The 21,104-nt window shown below is 36.7% G+C and overlaps 1 protein-coding gene across 1 annotated transcript in view; it reads left to right on the forward strand.

Moving 5' to 3' along the window:
- Positions 1 to 21,104, forward strand: part of LOC115520781 (leucyl and cystinyl aminopeptidase) — a 94,142-nt gene that overhangs the window by 29,043 nt on the left and 43,995 nt on the right. Inside the window, exons 2-4 of the mRNA XM_030325448.1 lie at positions 9,490 to 10,330; positions 15,655 to 15,793; positions 17,574 to 17,705. Of these exons, the coding sequence (XP_030181308.1) occupies positions 9,490 to 10,330; positions 15,655 to 15,793; positions 17,574 to 17,705 (1,112 nt within the window). The remainder of the gene's footprint in view (positions 1 to 9,489; positions 10,331 to 15,654; positions 15,794 to 17,573; positions 17,706 to 21,104) is intronic.

Raw genomic sequence — 21,104 nt, forward strand, 5'->3', positions numbered from 1 at the left:
TACAAAAATCTAAATACAGAAATAGATGAGTTAAGCACAGTTTTTCTTGTTTGTTTTTGATTTTTCTTTTTTTTTTTTTTTTTTTTGTAAAAGAATACTTTCTACCTAGAAGAGATTCTAAGAAGTGTCCTTTAAATAATAGCTCCTGGGGCTCCTGGGTGGCTCAGTTGGTTAAGTGTCTGACTTTGAGCCCGTGTCCTCTGTGCAGACAATTCAGAGCCTGGAACCTGCTTGGGATTCTGTGTCTCCCTCTCTCTCTGCCACTCTCCGATTTGCGCTCTCTTTCTCTCTCTATCAAAATAAATAAACATTAAAAAACAATTAAAAATATAATAGCTCTCCAATTCCTTTTAAATACTCGGATTTACAAAAAAAATCTAGCTTTTTATTTTAAAGAAGAGGGGGAGAACATGGATTTTTCTAAATTTGGGTAGAGCTAGCATTAACACTGGCTAAATGATTTTTTTTTTTACCAGATACTTTTGGAGGAGGGACAGATATAAGGTGGTGGGGCTTGTGAAAGAGGATCTCTGTCTGTAGTCCAGGACCCAATTCTGATTCCTCTGTTACATTAACCTAACCAGACTTTTGAGAAGTGAAAAATGGGTCTTGGAGATCTACGAGGACCTGATATAATGTTGGTTTTAAGGCCAATTTCTAGGAAAATATGATTAACAACCAGTAATACTATTTTTCTGCCCTCCAGCTTTTTTTGCTTTATTAACTTTCTTTTCTGTTTTCTACTTTATTGGTTTCTGCTCTTTATTATTTTTTCTGCTTAGGTTTACTATACTATTCTTTTTAGTTTCTTAGGGTGAAAACTTATATCATTGATTTTAAACATCTTTCTAATATAGGCATTTAAAGCAGTAAATTTCTCTCATTAAAAAATTATTTAAGTATTTTCTAAATCTGTTATTGTTTATTCTTTGATTTGTGAATTATTTAGAAGTTCATTTTCTGTTTTCCAAATATCTAGACATTGTCTAATTCATTATTTTTGGGTTTTCAAATTATTTCTACTGTGGTCAGAGGACACAGTCTCAAAAAAACTCAGTCTTTTAAAGTTTATTGAGATTTATTTTATGGCTCAGTGTATGGGCTACCTTGGTAAAGGTTACATATGTATTCTGCACTTGTTTGGTGTAATATTCTACAAATGTCTTTTAGGCCAAATCAGTTGGTAGTATTTAGATAGTCTATGGACCTACTTGTTGTCTACTTGTTCTGTCAATTACGAAGACAGACATGACAGAATCTCCAATTATGGTTGTGGATATTTCTGTTTCTTGAGTTTTGCCATTTTCTGTTTTGAATTTTAAAGCTCCCTTATTAGATACATACACATTTAAGCTTGGTATCTTATCCTGATGAATTTCTCCTTTTATCATTATAAAATTTTATTCTTCTTTGTTAACCTAATAGTATCCTTAAATTTAAAAGGTGTCTTTTATAGACAGTGTGTAGTGGAGTCTTGCTTTTTTTAATCCATTGTGACAATCTCTGTCCTTTAGTTGAAATGTTTAATCCAGTTACAGTTAATGAAATTTTTTATGCGGTTGTGTTTAAATCTATGATTTTGCCATCATTTTTATTTGTCCTTTTTATTATTGTTTTTGTTTCTTTTTTGATGCCCCCTTTTGGGTTAATTGGGTATTTTTTAGTATTTTATTTTATTTTCCTCATTGGCTTTTTAGCTATACATCTTTTAAATCACTTTTTTATTGATTATTCTAGGGCTAATAATATGCATCCTTAACTTATTAAAGTGTGTTTATTGTCAAAATTATGCCATTTATCCATTCATCAGCTGATGCACATTTAGGCTCTTTCCATAATTTGGCTATTATTGAAACCATAAGAGACTCTTAAAAACTGAGAATAAACTTAGGGTTGATGGGGAGTGGGAGGGAGGGGATGGTGGGTGATGGGCATTGAGGAGGGCACCTGTTGGGATGAGCACTGGGTGTTGTATGGAAACCAATTTGACAATAAATTTAATATTAAAAAAAAATATGCCATTTAACATTTTACACCTGACCATTCTCTCTTCTTACTTTATACTTCCTACTTTTCACTGGACACTTAGCATTTCCCCTTCTCAATTTACAAATATAATTTAATATAATTCCTTTTATTCACCCCCTCTCTTCTTTGTGCTCTTGTTGTCAATTTTTTTATTTTTATATATATTAAAAACTTCCCACATATTATTGCTTTAAGCAAATAGTTTTAATATATAGTGTTTTAAGGAAATTTGAAGAAGAATAAAATATATAATTTTTTTATTTTTGACAACTTACTCATCTTTTCTGGTATTCTTTCCTTCCTGCAGATCTGAGTTTCTGTCTGGTATCACTTCCCTCAAAGCTTTATAGTATCTTGTAATCACATCTGCTTGAGATTAATTTTATCAGCTTTAATTTATTTGAAAGATATTTGTCTTATTTTTTGAGAGATATTTTCGCTGGATATAGAAATCTGAATTGGCAGCTTTTTTTTTTTTTTTTTCTTTCAGCCCCTTAAAAACATTCTCACATCTTCTGGCCTCCATTATTATGGTGAAAAGTTAGTATTCTTATTTTTCTCTTGTATGTAACATATTGTTTTTAGGCTTCTTTAAAGGTTTGATCTTTGCTTTTCAGCAGTTTGACCATGATGTAGCTAGATATGATTTTCTTTGTATTTATTGTCTTTGGAGTTTGATGAGCTTTTCTGATCTGGTAAATAGTGTTTTTCACCAAACTTAATAAAATTTTAACTATTATGTCTTCAAATATTTTTTCTGCTTTATTTTCAGAATCTTCTGGGACTCCTATTACATATGTTAGACAATCTGATATTGTCCCACAAATTTCTGATGTTGTGTTCATTTTTCTTGTCTTTTTTTCCTTTGTTTATCAAATTGGTAATTGTTAGTAATCTGTCAAGTTCATGAATTCTTTTTTTTTTTTTTTAATTTTTTTTTCAACGTTTATTTATTTTTGGGACAGAGAGAGACAGAGCATGAACGGGGGAGGGGCAGAGAGAGAGGGAGACACAGAATCGGAAACAGGCTCCAGGCTCTGAGCAGTCAGCACAGAGCCCGACGCGGGGCTCGAACTCACGGACCGAGAGATCGTGACCTGGCTGAAGTCGGACGCTTAACCGACTGCGCCACCCAGGCGCCCCTGTCAAGTTCATGAATTCTTTTTTCTGCTATCTCCAATCTACTATTAAGTCCATTCAGTGAGTTTTTCATTTTAATTTTTGAAACTTCTAGTCCTAGAATTTCCTTTTTTTCTCCGATTGATCCTTTTTTGCAGTTTTAGTTTCTCTGCTGAGATTCTCATCTGTTCATGTATTCTCCCTTGTTGTTGTTGTTGTTGTTATTGTTCAAAAATATTTTCCTTTATTTAAGAGATTTTTCAAACAACAGCTCTGAAGTTTTTACTAAATGCAGTATTTGGGCCAACTTAAAGTCAGTCTCTAATGACTTATTTTTTTCTTATGGGTCACATTTTTGTTTCGTTGAATGCCTAGAAATGTTTTTATTATGTATTGGGTAGGGTTGATACATTGTAGAGATGCTGAATTTTTTTTTTCTTTTAATTTCTCTGCAGTGTTGTTTGTTTTAGTGGCAGTTTAGTTGCTGGCTGATTACCTTGTATAGGTTTGCTAGGGAAGATCTGTGGAAAGCTTTTTTTTCAAGTTTTTTTTCTCAGGCCCCTCTAAGTTAGCACAACTCTTCCCCCAGATTGTTTTTTTCCTCATGGTTTTTATTAGGGCTTTAGGGCTTGGTTTTAGACTGTTTTAATGTGGGTCTAGATTTGGTCTTATTCTATGGTGTGCTTTTCCCCTTAAAGTGAAGCCTTTCTGGCATTTCAAATTGATGTGCAGAATGTTAATGAGTTCTCTTTCTTCAGGTTGGGTTAAACTGGCAATGTTTGCCTATGCTGCTTGACCTCTAGTATTTCTATTCCATATTAACCTCATTACAGATACTCTTTTGTAAGCCTTATGTAGTTACTTACACTCAGCATTGGTTGAGGATTCTCAGGGAACCCCTGTACAAACTTCTGTGGTCCTCACTCTGTGCATTTCCATCCTCTCTAGTGTCCTGTCTCTGCCACTAGCCCTGCTCTGCTTGGACTCCAGCTCACTATACTACAATTAGAAAATTGTCCCAAGGCAGAGAGCCAAGCAAATGTAGCCTCGCAGTATTGCTCGTTTATCCAGTAGCTAAAAATAGTTGCATTATTTTGTCCAGTTTAATAGTCATTTATGAGAGGAAGAAAAGTCTGGTACCAATTACTGTGTCATATTGGAAGTGGAAATCTCCCACAGCATTTTTATATGTGTTGAAATGAACTTTAGAGATAGCTTGAAAGGGAAAATTAAATCTTAGTCTCTCTTAGAACTAAATAAAGTGAGCTTATGTTGCTTATGAACTGACCATTTCTCTCTGATCTTCCTGCCTCCCACCCCTAGTCTCCCATTCACTGCTGTCTTGTCTATTCACAAGAGACACAAGGAGGGAGAGGGGAAGAGAAGAAAGACCTTATTACATGGATCGTGCATCCTAGGTTGTGACCTTGGGCCTGTCAAATGGAAAATTAAATGTGGTTTTGAAGCAGTACTATGTAAAAGTAGAAATGCATATAGGACTTTCTGTGTTAATATTTTATGACACTGCTCATACATTGAAGTGTAAGCAAACAGGATGTATCAGGGAAAGGAGCTACTGAGAACATCTTTAAAATTTGTCTCTTAGTGTCTGCTCTTCACATTCTGGTGAGAAGATGATATATCTAGATTTGTAACTTAACATGAGCATTGTGATTAATAGGAAGAAGTTTTCTTTGAGTGCATCTGTGGCGGGGGGTCAGGGGATTAGGTAATGTTTGTCAGATTAGATCCGTACAGAAAAATCACTGTTCTTGTTCTGAATTCTAGTTGTTTTCTTGCCTTTTTAGTATTAAACTTTAAAAAAATAAAATATCTTTTTGATAGTCGAGGATTGCTTATTGGGGAAATAGTTATGTTATTTGATAATTAGTCGTCACTTCAGAAATTTAATGACGTTTCCCTTTGGAAGTGATCTAGAAAATATAAATGTTGTCTCATGCTTGGAGCTTTCAGCTCTGTTTAAATATGTCTGAGAGGCCTCAGAAGAAGCATAATTCTTTATTGTTAAGGCCCAATTTGAATATAGCAAGTTGCTATAATACCTAATTGAATATAGCAATCTTGCATCTTCCCAAAAAGCCTTATTGAAATTAGGCCTATTCTTTTAAATTTGTTTTGGCTTGTTGATTTCAAAATATACCCCATTTCATTTCATTTTCTCAGAAAATGTGATGGTAGTTTAAAGGGATTAAAGTTTGTGGGAAGTTTTCTTGTTTTAATTCAAGTTGCTCACCATGTTGTTTGCCATAGCTTTACTTTTTCTGGTGTTTTCTAAATTGAACCCCTCATTTAATCATTTTCTCTCTTGCCAGCACCTTCTATGCATTTTCCTTGTAGCTTCTTACCACATCCTCTCTACATATTTAACCCTGGATTAACCCATCTGCTGTCTCTACTCTTTAAAAATATTTTCCATTTATATTTTCCATTTTAAATTGTGGTAAAATACACATACATGTTTTTTTTTTTTCTTTTTCTTTTTTTTTTTTTCTTTTAGACTTGGGCTGGTGAGTACTGCTAAAAGGCATTTATGGAGACTGGTAGTATGAGAAGTTCTACTGCACTTACTGACCTTCTCAGCCATAACCTTTCCATGGGTCAACTTTCCCTGGTCCTCTGCCTAAGCTTTTGTACTTTATTTTCCTCCGTAAGCCACCTATCCTTCCCCACAACTGCCTTCGGGCAGATGGCCTTGATTCCTCTGTCACAGAGAACATGGAGGCTCTCTGCTGTTCACATCCTCAGTTTTCCATGCTCTTGTACATGCTTCTTCTCTGTCTTCACCTTCTGTCTCCCAGGTTCAGAGGAGAAGTGCCTAGTTCTCACCCAGGTTAATCTCTCTCCCGGAGTTTTTGTGGTATCTTCCCATCCCTGTGGGATGTTATTCTAACATTTCCTCTCATCTACTCCTCCACCTGCACGTTTTGTCATTCTTTACTTTTCCTTCATGCTTAAGTTATTCCCATCTTAAACACAGACAAACGAACAAACAAAAAAAACAAAAGGACTTTTCTCTGTGCCATATTATCTTTTAGTTTGACCCTATGTCTTTTTTCTTGATACACAACTGTGTACCTTGAAAGAATAGTCTGCAGCCCTTGACTTCCCATGTAGATTTTCCATTCTTTGAGCTGTTAGGCTTCCATTTCCACTATTCCATTGAAGGTGCTTTATGAAAGTTGCTGCTTCCCTAGTTGCCAAATCTCATAACCTCTCTAGGCCTCATTTTACTTGATGTTTCAAAGACAGTTAATGCTGACCACTTCCTTCATGAAAACTTCCTTTGTTTTTTGGGATACTACTGTCCTAATTTTCTTACCTCTAGTAAATTCCTTCTTACTCTCCTCTTTTGCCCCTCTTCCTCTGCCCACCTCTTCAATGCTCATACTCTCTGACTCTTACCTCCCTCCCTCTCAGTAGTCTCACTCATCTGCACGGTTTTCATTATGTATACGGAGGTGATTCTGAAATCTGAATCTTCCCCATAAATCCCTGTTTTGAGACCAGATCCATATAACACAGTCCTCATAACAGGCCTAGAAAATAGTAATGTTTTTCACATTTATGGGTGAGGAAATTGAAGCTAAGGGATATTTGTAACCCATTTGAGATCAAGCAGTCAGTGGAAGAGGCAGGACTTGAAGTTATTTCTAAAATTAGGTGTTTATAATATGCCATTAATCAAACATCTCCACCCGCTGACAGATGTATTAAATACATCGTATCCCATACCAAATGCCATCCTATAACTGTTCTCACTACACCGCCCCCCACCCCTCCCCCCAAAAAAAAGAACACCAAGAGAGAGAATTTGGAAACCTATATTATCAATCTCCGTGAAAGGCATTCTTTCTTCCAGTTATCCAAGCCAGAATGTAGATTGGGAATTGACATTGACTTCCTCCTGTCAGTCCATCTTACAGAACTGTCTGGCCCAAGGGAGCATCAATTCCTTGGTATTCTCTTTTTTTTAACGTGACTTGTAATCATTCCCTCCTTTTTACTTCTGCTGCTGTCATAATTGAGAACTTCATATCAACCTGGATTGCTATTACAGTTACATTGCTTCTCATTGTCAAGCCATTGCTTCCCAAGTTATGTGAGCCGAAGAATCAAGGTTTTTTGTTTTTTAATTTTTAACCTGTTGCATAAATTTTGTAGCATTTAAAAAATGAATCATTTTTTAATGATGAAAGACATCATTAAAAAAGACATGCAAATTATAAGCTTCATTTTTTAAATGATTAAATTTGGCAGACATAAAATTATTGACAGATTGCTATAAAACTTTTTTTTAACATTTATTTATTTTTGATATAGAGAGACAGAGAAGGAGAGGAGAGGGAGGGGAGGGGCAGAGAGAGAGGGAGACACAAAATCCGAAGTGGGCTCCAGGCTCTGAGCTGTCAGCACAGAGCCCGACGCGGGGCTCGAACTCACAAACCACAAGACCATGACCTGAACCAAAGACGGACGCTCAACCGACTGAACGACCCAGGCGCCCCAGATTGCTATAAAACTTTAAAAATATTAGTTATCCACGTGTATCCTGTCACAGGTAGATAACAGTTTGTGGATTGACACTGATTCACAGACAACATAGAAGAGCACCAGTTCATGGTATCTAATGAAAAGAAATGTCTTCAGTTTTCTTAGATTATTACCACATGGGCCAACATTATTTAAAACTGAAAATTTCAACTAGGACATTCTTTGTTTTTCGCTTTTAGATAGCATGTATATGTGGATTTAAGAGGTTTTAGAAAATTTCCTGTTTCTATAGGATTCCTTCTTCCTATACAAATAACATCCCATTAGAGCAATGAGTAATCATGTTACATTGTATACAATTTAAGGTTAAGATCGAAGTACTGATGAAAGAATCCAAAGCAACATTTTCTTAAATGGGCTTGAAGTACAATCTTCATGGGTTACCTATTAACAAGAGTGATTTCCCCTGGTTTGGTGTATTTAACTTGATACTGTACACATATGCAAAAGTCTGCCACCAATGTCCAGTAAATTATACCAGAGGAGGTGATGTATTCCATTTCTAAAAGATTAAAATTCTACACAAGTATTAATATTCATGGGTGATAAATAATAAAAGTAACTTATTTGGATTTGGCAGATGTCTGACAATCCCTATCAAAAGATTTGAAGTAAATGAAATGCAAACAGGAGATGCTAAAATGGTTACACAGTAGAATACCCCTGGGCTTTAAACAAGGCTTTGCTGAGGAATCAAAACACATAAAAAACAAAGTTCTAAGGGGGTATGGATTCAGGAATGGGTGTGCTCTAAATATAACTGAGATTATACCTAGAATTAGTTTAGAAATTCATTAAATAAAACCATACTGTGCAGACCTCATTGTTGTCTACATCACATCTCACACAGAACAAAACACATGGGCAAATGCTAAGACAACATACTTTTCTCTTATGAGGTTAAAAAAAAAAACAAAGTCAGTAAAAGCCTTTTAGACATTTTGAAAAAGCAAATTAAGCAACTACTCTTCAGCATGTGCTAGGACTAAAAACTACCACAGAAAATTTCTAACCATTAAGAGTTCATTAAGAGTTAAAAAAAATTAAGTTCAATTATAGCAATATTTGCTCTGATAATGTAGTAGATGATGCCCAAACACAACTATCAGAACAAAACAAAACTTTGTCATGAGAAGTAGGGGCACTACCTGACGTTTAAGAGATTAAATTCCTAAAGCGGTATGTTATATAATCACTCTTCTTCCATTTCTAGGTCATTCACAGGAGGTGGAAAAATGGCAGCTTGCTAAACCCACACCTAGAATGTAATCAAAAGTTTTATTCAAAGAAAAATTTTTTTTAAGTTGATTTATTTTGAGAGGTAGAGCATGGGCGTGAATGGGGTAGGGGCAGAGAGAGGGGGGGGGGGCGGGAATCCCAAGTGGCTCCACACTGTCAGCACACAGCTGGACATGGGACTTGACCTCAGGGACCATGAGCTGAAATCAAGAGTTGGGCACTTAACCAACTGACCCACCCAGGTGCCCCGGGAAATTAGTATTTAGTCTCAGCTGCCTTTTTTTGTTACTAGCCTGCTTATTTAGCTTTCTTATTTCATGACTGTGGTATACTTTTATTTATGCTTAAGTTTCTAATGGATGATAAAAGAAAATTATAAGCATCTTATTTAATTCAGTAGCTCCATGATGGAAATAAGCCTTAGTGTTAAAAGAATTCTTAGATTAAATGTGGTTTTGCTTGTAGGCATTTTATTATGAGATTTTTTTTTTTTTTCTAACTCTGCCTTGTCCTTGTGTTTTGGTTGTTTAGATCTGCTTCAGCTCCCCAGGAATATGATTGAAAACAGCATGTTTGAGGAAGAACCAGATGTGGTGGATTTAGCCAAAGAGCCCTGTTTACATCCTCTAGAGCCTGATGAGGTGGAATATGAGCCCCGGGGTTCAAGACTGCTGGTGCGGGGTCTTGGTGAGCATGAGATGGATGAGGACGAAGAGGATTATGAGTCATCTGCAAAACTGCTGGGCATGTCCTTCATGAACAGAAGCTCAGGCCTTCGGAACAGTGCAACTGGCTACAGGCCGAGCCCAGATGGGACTTGTTCGGTACCCTCTGCGAGGACCATGGCGATCTGTGTTTTTCTTATTGTGGTTGCCGTTTCTATAATCATGGTGATTTATTTACTACCCAGATGTACTTTTACCAAAGAAGGCTGCCATAAAAAAAACCAATCAATGGGACTAATTCAGCCAGTTGCAACAAATGGAAAGTTGTTTCCGTGGGCACAAGTCAGGCTTCCCACCGCCATTATGCCACTACGCTATGAACTTAACCTACACCCAAACCTAACCTCAATGACATTCAGGGGTTCTGTGACAATTTCACTTCAGGCTCTTCAGGCCACGTGGAATATCGTTCTTCACAGTACAGGCCATAATATTTCAAGAGTGACCTTTATGTCAGCAGTTTCAAGCCAAGAAAAACAAGTTGAGGTCTTGGAATACCCATTTCATGAACAAATTGCAATTGTTGCCCCTGAAGCTCTTCTTGAAGGACACAATTATACCTTGAAGATAGAGTATTCGGCGAATATATCTACTTCTTACTGTGGGTTCTATGGAATCTCCTATACAGATGAAAGTAATGAGAAAAAGTATGTAACCCTCTTAAATGGTTCTACTTCTTTGCTCTGTGAAGACTTCTTTAATGTGGATTCCTTTGCCCATACCAGATATGTTAACTGGAATTTTTTTTTTTTTTTAATTTAGGAGGTTATGTGCAAAATAGAATGGTGATTTGGAAGCATCTACTATTTCTTTTTTAGTCAAAGCCTTGAGCACCTATCATGCTCATATATGTCATGTATTATGTTAGGAGTGGGATATGCTGATGGAAAGAAGTTGACAAAGATTTTTATCAGTTACATTCTCTATCACCACAACTTAAGTTATTTTGAGCTTTTCGTATCTTAGATGAATGTAGTTTTCAGTCACCTTACAATATCTCAATGGGAATCAAAGAAGAAAAGAAGAGTATGGATAATTCTTTAAGATCTATTTTCCTAATGTGCAGAACTTTTAGGAGGTACTTATTGAGATGGAGAAAGAGGGCAGGAAGAACTGTTGTATGCTTACATATATCATTTTTAGTGTCCTTAATATTTGCTGTTCATTAAAAAAAAGTCACTCTATTTTGGATTTCTGATGGAATTTTAAAAAATCTAGGACAGACTTAATTTAGTTTAAAAAAAAGTGACTTAAAACAAAAGTATTCTCGCTATTTATGTATTTTACACTTTAATCTTAGTATTCATAGAATGTTTCTGGAATTTGAGTTTCTGGAAAGATGCAGTGCGCACTGTATACAGGTTATTCATAAGTAGCAATAATACCATTTCTCTGGTGTACACAAAGTCCTTAATAGATGTGCTTAATTTTGCTGGCGCATTCACTCATATTATTTTGTATACCAGTTTGTGAATTACTGATGCTGGCCATTTGGCAAATGTATGTTTATGTATTGAGAAAAATAGAAATGAATATTTTAAATCTAAAGGAACTTGTTTGATCCTTCTTAAATGGAGAAAGAAAAAACAAGATCTGTACAGCTATTCAGATAAATAATTTTTTTCTCAGGTTGCTTGGGTGGCTCAGTCGGTTAAGTGACCGACTTCAGCTCCGGTCATGATCTCACAGTTAGTGAGTTTGAGCCCTGCATTGGGCTCTGTGCTGACAGCTCAGAGCCTGGAGCCTGCTTCGGATTCTGTGTCTCCCTCTCTCTCTGACCTTCCCCTGTTCATGCTCTCTCTCTGTGTCTAAAAAACAAAAATAAACATTAAAAACAAATTTTAAAAAATAATAATTTTTTTCTCTTTGCCTTTACTTAAAAAATGGCATGCTGGCTCTTGCATGAGATCTGATGTTAAAGGCAAATTTGTAATTATACTGGCAGCCCATGGCTTCTTGGCTTTACTTCTCCTTTTATAATCTTCATCAGCTCTAAGAATTAGAGGATATACGTAAAAACAATGCAAACACACCTTTAAGACAAATCCATTAGTCACCTCTTTGAATCATTATTGCTCTTGGAGTCCCTTGAGTCTACTCCTACTATATAATGGAAGGAATAAATGTATGGCAAAGAAAGCTGATTTTGGGTATGGTCACTTGTTGACTCTTGCCATGGGCTAGATTGAGTTGTGGAAAATTCTAGAAAAATAGAGAAGACAATCCCTTAAAAATAAAAAATAGAATGCTTTTAACAAGTGTTTTTAAAATGTTTATTTATTTTTGAGACAGAGGAGAGAGAGAGAAAGTGTGAGTTGGGGAGGGGCAGAGAGAGGGAGAGAGAGAATCCTAAGCATGCCCCACACTGTCATTGTAGAGCCCGACATGGGATTCTGTCTCACAAACCATGAGATCATGACCAGAGCTGAAATCAAGAGTTGGATACTTAACTGACGGAGCCACCCAGGTGCCCCAGCAAGTGTTTTTAAATCTATTAAAACAAATTAGTTTGTAAAACTCTGCTGTTACAGAAAGTATATAACTCTGTTAACCTGACTGCTTCAGCCAAATGAGTGCCCCACATAATTATATATCTTCATGGAAGATAAATTTGAGAAGATTATTTATGCCTTTCAAGGTGTCTGAAAACTTTAATTCAAAACAATTTTTTGCCTTTCTCCAAATTTTGCATAGTTTTGCATAGTTCTGTTAGAGAAATTTTTTGTACCCCCTCCACCAAGTATAATAAGAATTAAATAAGTAGATAAAAGAATTAGGGATATATTCCTTATTGATAGGGAAATCAGAGTATATGTAAATATCAACCATGTATTTGTGGTAAGGGAACTTTACCTACGTTATTTAAGAGGGGAAATGGCCAGTGACCTTGGAGTTTAGTCTAGAAGTTGTTGATGATATACTTAAGATTCTAGATAATAAACTGATGCTGAAAGAACTAGTAAACAATGTAGGATAGGGATGTGTTTTATTTCTTTGTCCTTCAGTCTCTCAATGCCTTTTTTTGAACACTTCAAGCATCTTCTTAACTGGCTTCTAATCTTGTCACTCCTTTCCCCTCCTCTTGCCACCATCTTCCACACTGCTGCTAGACTCATACTTCTAGAGTACAGATCTAACCATATTGGTCTTTGGTTTGAGAGCCTTCACACTTCCTCTTTTCTGATAAGATTTAGTTCAAGATTCTTCCAGCTCTGGCCCTTGTTTTATCTCATAGCCCTCACCTGCTACAATAAGCTTCATGTGCACTTTCCTGAATTCCAGTGATAATAATAGCCCATATTTACTGAGAACTCAAGTGCTAGAAACTGTTTGAAGCATTTTATATGTTTAATCTTTTATCCTGTCAAACCCATTAAGAGGTGGATATTAATATTTTATTCATTTTACAGATAAAAAAGCAGAGCATAAATAATATCTTATGGTTATCAGGTAGGAGGGGGGAACTCAAACTCAAACTCATTTTAACCCCATTCTTAACCCCACTATGATGTACTGCCTCCCTAGTTCACACTACCCATTGTTCATTTATTTACCCATTGTTATTCCCAGTGGTTAGAATTCTCTTATGTGAAGCCTGGCTAATTCATGATTGTCTTCAGCACTACTGGAGGTAGTGCTCAAACTGCAGCTAATATTTCTGAAAGCAAAGGAAGTCACTAATGAAAGAATAAGCTTCAAGGTATTCAGCATAGATAAGATAGATTATAAGTATCCTCAAGCAGCAGCCTTCTCAAAGAGACTTATGTAAAATAGTTAATAGTGCATCTCTTTCAAAAATAACTTAAGATTGTCTTTGCCTCAGAACATTATGATCCAGTTTTTATCCAAAGTGATCGTCTAAATAGACTTTTTATATGAATGGTATAGATATCATTAAACTTTATCCCCTGGTCCCTTGTGGCCCTCTTTCACAATTTTCTATTAACTAGGTAAGAATTGGGGAATGGAGTGAAGAAATTGAATATTAGCAACATAGCATGTTTAAATTGTTTCATATATGTTGATTGCTTGCTATCTTTCATGTAGTTTACTCGATAGAAACACTTATTTTGGCAAATTCTTATCAGGAAAACACAATATTGAGTGTGGATGAGGAGTTATGACTGTCTAGCATTTATAAATTTTTTTTTTCAACGTTTATTTATTTTTGGGACAGAGAGAGACATAGCATGAACGGGGGAAGGGCAGAGAGAGAGGGAGACACAGAATCGGAAACAGGCTCCAGGCTCTGAGCCATCAGCCCAGAGCCCGATGCGGGGCTCGAACTCACGGACCGCGAGATCGTGACCTGGCTGAAGTCGGCCGCTCAACCGACTGCGCCACCCAGGCGCCCCATGTCTAGCATTTATAATAAACATCTATGTTGGCAATTGTGGCATACAAGTAGTTTTTATTTTGAATAGTCTTATTTGATTCTAACAAGACCCCTAGGTGTTTGGCAGAGGATCCTACTCAGTACTAATTTAATAAATAAGGAGGGCGTGGGGTGGCTTAGTAGGTTAAGGGTCCAACTTCAGCTCAGGTCATCATGATCTTGTGGTCTGTGAGTTTGAGCCTTCCATCGGGCTCTGTGCTGACAGCTCAGAGCCTTGAGCCTGCTTTGGATTCTGTGTCTCCCTCTCTCCCTCCCTCCCTCGCTCACACTCTGTCTCTGTCTCTCAGAAATGACTAAATGTCAAAAAAAAATTTTTTTTTAAATAAGGAAATTGAGGTGTGTGTTACTGATTTGCCTGAACTCCTATGGCTGGTAAAGTGCAGGGTTTGGGTCTTCTTACTTCAAATCCCACACTCTTTTCTGTCTGTCTTTTAAAAGTGGAAACTAAGCCCTAAGCAAGCTAGGCCATCTTGTCCAGGGTGGTGGTTGTATATGTGCCATATTGACCAGTACCTGAAATATGCACAACAGGGCCATACTTGCCCTGATTATTCTATGGCCATGTTTGGATGATTTCCCCAATGCAGATCTGTTTTATTCCTCTGTTTAACTAGAAATCTGATTTTCTCCTCTTTTTTTATGCTTTCCTCTCAGTTTTTTAAAAAGTTTGTTTATTTATTTTGAGAGAGAAAGAGAGCATGTGTAAGTGGGGTAGGGGCAGAGAGAGAGGGAGAGAGAGAGAATCCCAAGCAGATTCTGCACTTTCAGCGCAGAGCCAGATGCAGGGCTCAAGTTCACTAACAGTGAGGTTATGACCTGAGCCTAAATCAAGAGTCAGACGCTTACCTGACTGAGCCACCCAGGCACCCTCTCCCAACTTTTAATGTAAGACTTCCATATGAGTTAAATTCTCAAATGTTGTTGCTGTTCTGTAGGAGAGGGAGGAAGTTTTTTTTATTCATTTCTGAAAAGCTTGAAGGAAACATACTACAGAGTAGCTAGTTTTTTTAGTCTTCATGAAAGTTTAAGTAGTAAGTTTAAGGTTTAATGTTGTGAAGCCAGGGTCTGTACAGGTGATTAATGGCAATTAATGACCACCCTTCATAGTGATCATCCATCTGAAACCTTTTCAAGACCAGCTGTAGGCTACCTTTGTAGCTTCATCTCCAGCCATCTTGGACAGCCACCTCCTGTCCCTGAGTATCCATCACTGTCTTTCCTTGTGCTTTCCACTCTTTCTAGAGTATACTTTCTTCCCTTCTCTACCTTTTCAAATATTCTTCATTTTTTAAAATTCTCTTCAAAAGTTTGTCACCAGTTTCCATATAGTATCTCAACTGCCAGTCAGAATTTGTTTCCTATCCTTTATTTCCACTGCTTTGTTTTCAATATTAATGACATGATTTGCAGCCTGCAGGTTTCTGTTCATCATATAACCTAGGTCTCTCCCAGTTGATTTCAGATCCTTTGATGACTGGGATTATACCATGTTTATCTTAGTATCACTAGTACTTGGCAGGATACCTTGAATAGTAGGTGCTCAATAACTATTGGATGGATTTGCATTTGTTTTAGGTACTTTGCAGCAACTCAGTTTGAACCCCTGGCAGCAAGATCTGCTTTTCCTTGTTTTGATGAACCAGGATTTAAAGCCACATTTGTCATCAGGATCATAAGGGATGAGCAATATACTGCTTTATCAAATATGCCTAAGGTACTGTTCTGTTCCTTAATGTAAAATCCTTGAGTGGGTCTCTTTCTTTGTTATAAATATTTGAATTCCTCTTTGTGATACTGTTGAGAATGAGTAAAATCATGTATATTCTTATCCTTTCTTAAAATGCTTAAATAGAAGTTAAAATATATGTTAGAATTAATAGAGAAGTCAGCTCAAGGAGCACTTGAAGAAAGAGTAAGGCCTGCTCGATATGCAATGTGTGGGCAGGAAATATGAAGTATGTGCTGTATATGAAAGGTATGCAAATACTAATACTATATGAACTAGTACTAAAAATCACAGTGATGTTTTCTGAGACTTGATGAATTTGCTGTTCTAAATAGTGGTGCATGATAATGTTGAATCATGATTGACCTTGGTATTTTATTGGTTATTGAAAAATCAGTATTCTAACGTGGAGGCTTAACAAGAACGTGAACCTCTTTCTTGGATGTAAATTCTGTGTGGGAGGCAATGGGGACAAAACCAAGCAGAATTGTTTTTATGCTAGACAGAACTTAGGGTTGTTTTTTTTTTTTCATGACACCTGAGTGGCCATGTGGAATCTGATGGGAGCCTCTCAGAACCCATGTGGCTAGGGCAGAGGAGTAGCCACGTCTAACAGACTGTGGAGTCAACCTTTGTAGGCAGGCAAGGATGTGATCTGTCCTTCAATAGGGACATCACTTCAGCAGTTCCAGTCCTAGCCCTACTCTTCACCTTAATCTTCCTCTAAAAGAGGTGAGATGCCTACTTGCCTAGTATCCCCAAACATATCTTAATTCATGGTCAGAAAATCTTGGAAGGCTTCTCTAATCTTGTGTCTACTACATACTGCATAGTGACTTACCACCTTTGATCCCACTAAGCCTTCTTGGGGTTATCACCATGGTACTTTAATTTTTTTTTTAATGTTTATTTTTGAGACAGAGACAGAGCATGAGTGGGGGAGGGGCAGAGAGAGAGACGGAGACACAGAATCCAAAGCAGGCTCCAGTCTCTGAGCTGCCAGCACAGATCCCAATCAGGTCATGATCTCACAAACCGTGAGATCATGACCTGAGCCAAAGTTGGACGCTCAACCAACTGAGCCACCCAGGACACCCCAACATGGTACTTTAAAAGCTGTTTCAGATCTTTCAGAGGAATATTCTAACTGTAGCTCCTTCTTCTGTGTTTGTAGCAGTAGAGTGGAATGCTCCTATGTCATAAGGAAGGATTTTGGTTTTGGTGGTATTTTAAAAGGAAGAAACAGAACCACTGTTATTTACCTTCTCTAAGTTATGTTTATTTAAAACCATCTTTTGAAACTAAAAATTCCTTAAAGATTTTCACTGTATTCAGTGTATTTTTTTCTTTTTTCTTTTAGAGAGAGAGAGAGAGAGCAAGCAGGGGAGAGAGCCAGAGAGAGGGAGGGAGAGAGAGAGGGAGAGAGAGAATCTTAAGCAGGCTCCACACTTACTGCCAAGCCTGACACAGGGCTCTATCCCACAACCCTAAGGTCATGACCTGAGGTGAGATCAAGAGTTGGACACTCAACAAACTGAACTACCCAGGCACCCCTACTCAGTATATTTTCATGATAAGCGATGATAGAACAGAATGAGAGTAAGGGTCATTCTCTGTTTGGAGAAAGAGTCATGTTCTCTTATGCTGAGAAATTAAAATATGTCAACATCTTCACTACTCATTTCGTATTTGAATTTTTAATTTCTTAGTTTATTAAGTCATTTATTACCATAATTACAGAACTGTTATCTTTTCCCATTGCTTGTAGAATTCATCAATCATTATGGAAGATGGACTTGTTCAGGATGAGTTTTCTGAGAGTGTGAAAATGAGCACTTACCTGGTTGCATTCATTGTTGGGGAGATGAAGAACCTGAGTCAGGACGTAAATGGAACCCTGGTATGTTGTTTTGGTAATTGTCTCAAAAGCCTGTTTCATAAGAGGTTAAAAGGAATTCTTTGATGATTTCTGGAAATGGGAAACAAGCTTTTGGATCACAACTCTGACATTTTATGCCAGAAATGTTACTTTTTGCTTATATTTAGTTTTGTTAATTGAATAGTTAAAAGTCAATAATATTCAAGTTTTCTTTAATTATGTTTCTAAAAGAGAATTCCAGTAAGACAATATATGTATAACAAAGATTCTATAACTGTGCTGTACAATATGGTGGTTATTGGCTTTATGTGGTTTTTAACATTTAAATTAATTAAAATTAGATGACAGCATCATGGTTGAATAAGGTATCCCTCATTCATGTCCTCCCATGCCAGCAACAATAATTTGACATCCAGCCATGGACAAAAATGCCTTTGTGGAAGCTGTGGGATCCAGCACTGAATGCCAAATGACCTGGGAGGCCTCTTTTGCACCTATGCATCAGGTACTAGGCATACAGACCTTGGTCCTGGCTGTGGGCCCTGTGAAACATCTCTAGCCCTCTTGGCTATGGTGTGGGAGCACCTGAAAATACTGTCTTAGACAGTAACACCTGGAGAAAATAGCCTTTGTGGAAGGAAGTCCACATTTCTAGCCAAAAAGTTCAGCACTCTGTTGGAGAAAAAAAGAAATACAAGTTTGGATGCATTGGTGAGGGCAGTTAGGTAAGACTGGAGGAGGTGACTGCCATGTCAAATGTGAAGACATTAACACAAAACTTCAAAGAACGTGAAAAGTCCAGAAAATATGACAACACCAAAGGATCACAAACATCTTCCAGTAAACAATCTCAAAGACATGGAAATCTGCAATTTTCCCATTAAAGAACTCAAAATAACTGTTTTAAGGAAACTTAATGAACTACAAGAAAACACAAAAAGACAATTCAGTGGAATCAAGAAACAACACATGAACAAAATGAGAAGTTTTAACAAAGAAATCATAAAAAGAAACTAAACAAATTCAGGGGCCGAAAAATACAATGAATGGAATGAAAAAAAAAAAAGAGCACTAAAGAACATCAACATCAGAATGGATCAAGCAGGCGAAGAATTTGTGAGTTAGAAGACAGGAAAGTTGGTATTATCCATCCAGAGAACAAATAAAAATGTAAGAAAAGAATGAAGCAAGCCTATGTGATTTATGGGACACCATCAAAGAAACAATTTGTGAATTACTGGAGTTCCAGAAGAAGAACAGAGGAAAAAAGGGGCAGAAAGCTTATTCAAAGAAGTAACGGCTGACAGCTACCCAAATGTGGGGAGAAATTTGAATAATCAAGTTCATGAAACTCACAAGTTACTGAACAAACGGCTTGAAGGGGTTTCTTCTGAGACATGTTATAATAAAACTGTCAAAAATCAGAGAATCTTAAAAGCAGCAAAAGGAAAGAAGATTGTAACTTACAAGAGATAAGTCTGTCAGTGGATTTCTCAGCAGAAACCTTAGCAACCAGAAGGGAGTCAGATGAATTAAAGTGCTGAAAGAAACAACTGCCAATCAAAAAATACTCTTGCCTGACAAGGTTTTCCTACAGAAATGAAGGAGAGATAAAGACTTTCCTAGACAAAAGTTGAGGGAGTTCTTTACCCCCTTAAAAAATGCTGAAAGGAGTGCTTCCAGGTGAAATGAAAGGACACTAATTAGTAATATGAAAATATGTGAAAATACACAACACAGTGGTAAAGGTAAGTATATAGCCAAATTCAGAATACTCTTAATACTATAATATGGTGGTGTATGCATCCTGTAGAATGCATAAAAAGCAGTTCCAAGAGTGATGTTTAAAGCAGTAAATGCCTATATTAAGAAAAAAGAAAGATCTCAAATAAACAACCTGACCTTATACCTCAAGGAAATCGAAAAAAAACAAACTAAACCCAAAGTTAGCAGAAGGAAGGAAATAACAAAGATGAGAGCAGAAATAAGTAAAAGAGAGGAACACCTGGGCGGCTCAGTGAGTTAAGCCTTCAACTCTTGGTTTTATTTCAAGTCATGAGGTCATAGTTTTTGAGTTTGAGCCCATGCTGGGTACTTCACTGACAGCTCAGATTCTGCTTGGAATTCTTTCTCCCTCTCTACCCCGCCTTCATTCGTGCCCCCTCTCTCTCCAAAATAAACTTTAAAAATTAAAAAAAAAAAAAAAAAGATACCAGGAAAAACAATAGAAAATATCAATGAAACTAGAGCTGGGTTTTGTTTTGTTTTGAAAGATAAACAACGATAACAGACCTTTAGCTGGACTAAGAAAAAATAAGAGTCAAATCAGAAATGAAAGAGACAATTCTGTTGATACCACAGAAATATAAAGGAACATAAGAGACTACTATGAACAATTATAGGCCAACAAATTGGGTAACCTAGAAGAAATTTATAAATTCCTAGAAACATACAACCTAGCAAAAATGAATCATGAAGACATTAAAAAATCTGATCAATATTGAGTAAAAGATAGAATCAGTAATCAAAAACCTCCCAACAAAGAAAGCCCAGGATCAGATGATTTCTCTGGTGAATTCTACCAAACATTAAAGAAAAATTAATTCCAATCCTCAAGCACTCTGAAAAATTGAAAAGGAGGGAATACTGCCAGATTTGTTTTATGAGGTTCACATTCCCCTCCTATTAAAGCCAGATAAGGACATTACCAGAAAAGAAAACTATAGGCCAATGTCCCTGATGAATATAGATGCAGTAGATGTCTCTGCATAAAATCCTTAATAAAATGTTAACAAGTTGAATTCAACAGCACATTAAAAAGATCATACACCATGATCAAGAGGGCTTTATCACTGGGATAAAAGATGGTTCAACATATGCAAATCAGTAAATGTGATACATCATATTAATAGAATGAAAGATAAATAGCACATGATCATCTCAATAGCTACAGAAAAAAGCATTTGACAAAGTATAACTTACTTTCCTGATAAAAACTGTAAACAGGGGCCCCTAGGTGGCTCAGTCAATTAAGTGTCTGACTTTGGCTCAGGTCATGATCTCATGGGTCATGAATTTGAGCCCCACATTGTGCTCTGTGCTGACTGACAGCTCAGAGCCTGTTTAGGATTCATTCTCTCTCTCTCTCTCTGTCTTCCTCCTCCCTCCTTCCCTCCCCCCCCCAAAATGAATAAACATAAAAAAAAAAACTCTAACAAATTAGGTATAGAAGGGCATACTTCAACAAAATAAAGGTCATATATGACAAGTCCACAGTTAACATCATACTCAACAGTGAAAGATTGAAAGCCTTTCTCTTAAGATCAGGAACAAGAAAAGGGGCCTACTTTCACCACTCTTAATTAAAATAGTACTTGAAATCAGCTTGTGCATTTAGGCAAGTAAAAAGAAATAGAAGGC

Source organism: Lynx canadensis, chromosome A1, assembly GCF_007474595.2.
Source record: "Lynx canadensis isolate LIC74 chromosome A1, mLynCan4.pri.v2, whole genome shotgun sequence".
NCBI classification, from domain to species: domain Eukaryota; kingdom Metazoa; phylum Chordata; class Mammalia; order Carnivora; family Felidae; genus Lynx; species Lynx canadensis.